This window comes from Orcinus orca, chromosome 2 (genome assembly GCF_937001465.1).
Source record: "Orcinus orca chromosome 2, mOrcOrc1.1, whole genome shotgun sequence".
Taxonomy (NCBI): Eukaryota; Metazoa; Chordata; class Mammalia; order Artiodactyla; family Delphinidae; genus Orcinus; species Orcinus orca.
The window spans coordinates 2,107,694-2,113,032 of record NC_064560.1 but is presented as its reverse complement, the minus strand read 5'-3'; the positions used below and the strand labels follow the sequence as shown (position 1 = coordinate 2,113,032).

The following is a 5,339-nucleotide window of genomic DNA, read 5'->3' as shown; positions in this document are numbered from 1 at the left end:
CAATTGTGCTCATATTCTGAACACGCCTGATAGTTTGTTCTGTCGTAGCAGCAAGGTGAATGAGTCTAGCTGTTACCCCGAACTATCACCAGCGTGGTTCCTGTGCACTGATTTCTCTCTAGTTGGAAGACGGTAGCTTTTCCCGCATGGGAAATTCTAAGTACAGAACTACTGTTTAGGTTTCTTGGGTTGAGCCGAAGGAAACCAGCCCAGTTAGGCTCTGTGAACACCAGGCTGTGTCTGGATGGACGCTAGGGTTGGTCTGGCTTTGATGAGGTGTGAGGAACACAATTCCACCGGCCACAATGTGGCTTCAAGAATGGGCCTTCCAGTCGCAGTGTTACGATTCTTCGCCCCTGGCTGTTCAGATTCTCCGTCTGAGAGGTACTCTTGGGCTAATGAACGCTTCCTCTGGCGCTTGTAGAACGAATCCAGGCACCGTGGGGCAAAGGAATTTGGACGTTTCTTAACTGAGTAGGATTTGGACACGGGATCAGCAAATTTAGGAAAAATCACTTAGAAAATGCGTCCTAGGTGTGTTAGCGGCAATCAGCCCCCTCTTCATGTACCTTCGCAGAAATTCACTCCCTGCCTCAATCCCATCCAAATAACAAGTTCATCTTTAGATCTGAAAAAACGTGGGCTGTGGTCTCCGCGCGCTGTTATCTGAATCGTCCCAGTGGCCCCAGGAAGAGTGGAGGTACATCTGACTGAACCCTCTGACTTCCCAGAAGGTTTATGATTCATTGGGAAAATGTCTCCTGTGGTTTTTAGAGCATTTTCAAGCCACAGCCATAGTGAAGAGGTCTCGGGCTATGAAGACCAGATACTAAATGACACGTTATCAACCCTGTTGCTGGGCAAATGTCTTCATGAAACCTGAAACCTCAGTTAGCTCTGGGTTCAAGCCAAGCAAAGCACTTTAGCTGATTTCACCAAAATCTCTCCCAGACCTTTGACCTTTATTAGAAACCATACTATGAGGGCTATGCCCCACTCAAAAAATGTACTTTTGTTTCTTCCCATGAAACGTTGTGGTTGTACAGAGAAGCTTGGCAGAGGTACCAGTTTATGTTCAGTTTAAGATAACTGTGCCCAAGACGATACATTCAACATGATACGTGGTTTCCTTTTCTTGTGAAATTTCGGTCACCAGACCTTCCCAATTAATCAGAGCAGCTGAGCTAAACCAAAACCCCTTTTGGGGTTTGGTGTTCCACTCTCCTCGTGGTTGGGACCTGCCCGTAACACAATGGGACAAACTCTTATAACCCCGCCAATACCCCCTAGATGAAAACTACTCAGTCCAAATACAGTCCATGCCTTTGCCCAATGGAGGTCCATGGGGCTCTGTGACTTTGTCAGGGAAAGGAGAGAGTGCCTAGAAGGTCACCTTAACCCCATGAAAGAAAGGCCAGGAAGAGAGGCATCATGTAACATGCAGAAATCCTGGCCAGTTGTGGCGGCCAGCAATGTTCTCCCCCATTTTTACAGAGACCAGGACCCTTTTAGGAAGTGTGTACAAAGAATGTCACCTGCCATTTCAGTAAACAAAGGGTGTTCAGGCCATCAAGCCATCAGCCATGGCAGCCCCGCTGATGGTACGCCCTGAGGGGAACTCAGGATGGAGAAAAACAAGATACTGGCCCTAGAGAGCAAAGATGCTTATCAAAGGAATGACTTCAATGAGCCCAGACTCTTGCATCTTCCCATACACAGAAAAGCACTAAAATCCTTAACTGAAGATGTCTACTTTTTTATGATTAGCAGTGATCTTTTGATGTTCAACTACATTTTTTCTCCCAGCAAAAACTCCTATATAACCTGATTCCTCCCTGACCTCTTTGGAACAGTCCCTCGGAGTGATCTGAGAGGCTGCTTTCCTGGGCTATAGTTCTCAGTAAGGTCCCCAAACAAAACATAATTCTCAACTTTTAGGTTGTGCATTTTGTTTTGTTTTGTTTTTAGTTGACAGAAGAATCAAAAATTAGATTCACTGTGGTAGGAGGTAGTACTATACACATACTTTCTTGGGAGGCTGAGTGGAGGGAAAGAGGAATTTAAACATGTTTTTGGTGGATAAACTCCCAGAATTATTCTCCCAGATATGGAGCAATGATGAGGGGCATTAGAGTAGTTGGGAGTGGGAGGAGAAGAATTTGAGAATTTGAGAGAAGCTGTTACCCACTTTTAAGGCAAAATAGCGTCACCAAAGCACAAGATTTTTGAAAGCTCTGTGCAAGATTGATTTTAATGGTACCATTTCACTTCATCTTAACACTACATCTAAACTCTCTGCACCTTCCAAATTTCTGTCTAATTCATCCCCGAGCTATGAAATTGTTACAGATTTCATCCCTGAGGGGTTAGGGAGTATCTTCCCATTGTAGAGGTAAGTAAAGCAAGGTTCTGTGGATTTTGTTGGTTTGTCTTCTGGAGAAGAGACCTCTATTCTCTTAGGTTCATACACTGAAATTTTTGCCAGCATTTGGTTGGTATATAACGTGATTTCCTTTTCTTTACCTTCTTTCTCTTGGAAACGTGGGCCTGACACCATCCTTTACCAAGGACTACCGGCAGATGAATATATTGAAAGGTGATGAGTACAAAGGAACTTGACCACCAACCACTCGGCATGGTGAAAGGATGAGCACGTAAGATGTGGATGGATTAGAACTGGCTGGGATTTTCTGATCCCCGAAGTTGCAGTTTGCCACACAGGGACAAACACGTGCCTTCCATAGCCCTTGGTGTAAACAGGGTATTAATCGGGCTGTGACTCCGTGTGCTGGGAGCAGATCAGAGCTCAGTCCAGACCAAGGCTGCGTCCCCTGCTCTTGGTGCGTATGGACAAGTCCCGGACCAGCAGCTGTGGCCGCTCTCAGGTGACAAACAGGGTGCAGCTGGAGGGGCAGCGGGCAGCCTAGGGCCTGGGCTCTGTCCCTCGGGCCTCCTTGTCTCTTTGCTTTACTGGGATCCTGGGAACGAGGTGTGGTGGTCACGGAGAAACCAGAGCCTCCAGATTCCTTTTCTTACAAACCTTTGTCCACTTTATTTAAAACACAAGCAGGGCACGGGCAGGCCATCCAGCCCTGGCCTCACATTACACCACACACTGCTGTGTGTCAGCAGCCCACCAAATGCCTGAAAAACCAGGTAACTGTAGAAAATCTGTCACGATTCCTTTCAGGGTCATCAAGATTATAATAAATATTTCTAGAGGGGACAGCCAAACACTTGTCTTTAATATAAGAATTATTTTTAATATATTTATAAATTTATAATTGTAACAATAAATAATAAAACGTCATAATCATAATAAAGCATAATGATAAAATATATAATTATAGACATACTTATACTAAATTAAATTATAGTAATAAAACATAATATATACTTAATCATAATAAATTAGAATACAAATAATATAAATAATTTCTAAATATAAACGTAGAAATGTATATTTTAATAAATAGGCCTATGTTATATTCAGTGGGGTATGGTGTGTATATGTAAATATATACATATATTTATATTCAGTTGTTGTTGAATTTATCAGCGCCCACCTCGGCCTGCACCCCAAACAGCAGAAAGAGATCAGAAAGCTGGGGGCTCCCTTGCCGTCTGGCGGCGGCCGTCCGGTGAGCCGCGATGGGCACCTGCCCGTACACCCGGGAGCTGGGGCCGAAGCAGCCGTCGGACGCGATGCGCTTCTGCTCAGGGGACGCCGCGGGCAGCACCCCAGCTCTCGGCGCTGCGCCGCCCCGCGCCCCGCCGGCCCGACAAGGCGCGGCTGGGCTGCGAGGCCAAGCAAGGCTATGTCATGCATCGGCTAGCGTGTGGCGCGGTGGCCGCAAACGCCCGGTCCCTAAGTGTGCCTGCCACCTACGGCACGCCTGTCCACCATGGCGTCACCTACGGCACGCCTGTCCACCATGGCGTCCACCCGCTCAGGTTCGCTCGAAGCCTCCCCTCTGCCGCCGAGGAGCTAGCTGGGCGCCGCTCTGGGGCCCGGAGCGTCCTGAAGCCTTACTGGGTTGGTGAAGATTCTACGTACGGATCTTTGGAGGTTGTCCTCATTGATCCATTTCATAAAGCTAAGAGAAGAAACCCTGACACCCAGTGGATCACCACGCCAGTCCACAAGCACAGGGCGGCGCCTGCAGGCAGGGAAGGCCACAGGGTCCTCCGCACGACCGGTGGTTCTCGCCGCGCAGCCTGGAGACGGCACCGTGCTCTCCAGCTCCACCGCTACCACTAACACGAGTGACGCTTGTAAAATCCTTACCTAATAAACAGTTTAGGACACCCGTGTCTACTCTGTCTGTTAAAACTAGTTGTCTGCGGACTGTTTCACTGAATGCATTGTCAAGTTCTGAAAGTGCAATAATGTTTGAAGACCTTAAGTGATGGGGTAACTTGTTTCTAATAAGGGAAATGCCTTTGTTTTTGCTTTATTAGGGAGTTGATATGTCCGTGTTTAAAAGGCTGTTTGGTACAATAGGTGTAAAATTCTGGAAAAGAGGAGTGCAGAAACTAGCCATGTAGATTTGTTGGTGCATGTGATGAAACCTACAGCTTTATTGGGGTGATGCAATGCTCTGCTGGTTTACTCTGCTGTTTTATGGAGTTTGGCAAGGACAATCTTTCAATTGGGTTTTCCTTGGAAATGTGAAGGGTGTCGTGATCCTTTATCATAATCATATGCAGAAAAATAAAGTTGAGTAGGGCCCACATTTTTAGACTTAATCTGCTATTCCATATATGCAACTGCTGCTTCCAAAAGGCGAAAAGTAAAGGAATGCCACCATTTTTAAAGAGAATTGAATAAAGATGTTTCTCTTACCAACTGAAACAAATCCTGGTTAACCTAAATTAAATTGCCTTGGCCTTGATGGTACCACTGAAGTTCACATAAAAGGTGCGAGGACTTCCCTGGTGGCGCAGTGGTTGAGAGTCCGCCTTGCCGATGCAGGGGACACGGGTTCGTGCCCCGGTCCGGGAAAATCTCACATGCCGCGGAGCGGGTGGCCCTGTGAGCCATGGCCGCTGAGCCTGCGCGCCCGGAGCCTGTGCTTCGCAACAGGAGAGGCCGCAGCAGTGAGAGGCCCGCGTACTGCAAAAAAAAAAAAAAAAAAAGTAGAATTTCCAGCAGAATGCAAATGTTGGCATTTTAAAATAAAACAGTTCATCACTCTTTAAAATATATCTAATGAAAGGGAAAAGCTATAGTGATTTTATGTCTACTATCATGCATTTAAAAAACATACCGAATTCTCTTCTCTAGGTGTTGGAAATTTATTATCTTTAAATTGTATTTCCATTCCTCTTCCATACAG

General features: G+C 46.2%; 1 protein-coding gene across 1 annotated transcript; it reads left to right on the top strand.

Moving 5' to 3' along the window:
* Window positions 1-1,925: 1,925 nt before the first annotated feature.
* Window positions 1,926-4,261, top strand: LOC117196134 (60S ribosomal protein L15-like). Its single transcript, XM_033403497.2, has 2 exons — window positions 1,926-2,885; window positions 3,560-4,261. The coding sequence occupies exons 1-2, from the start codon at window positions 2,847-2,849 to the stop codon at window positions 4,259-4,261; spliced, it is 741 nt and encodes a 246-aa protein (XP_033259388.1). The 5' UTR covers window positions 1,926-2,846.
* The last annotated feature ends 1,078 nt before the right edge of the window (window positions 4,262-5,339 follow it).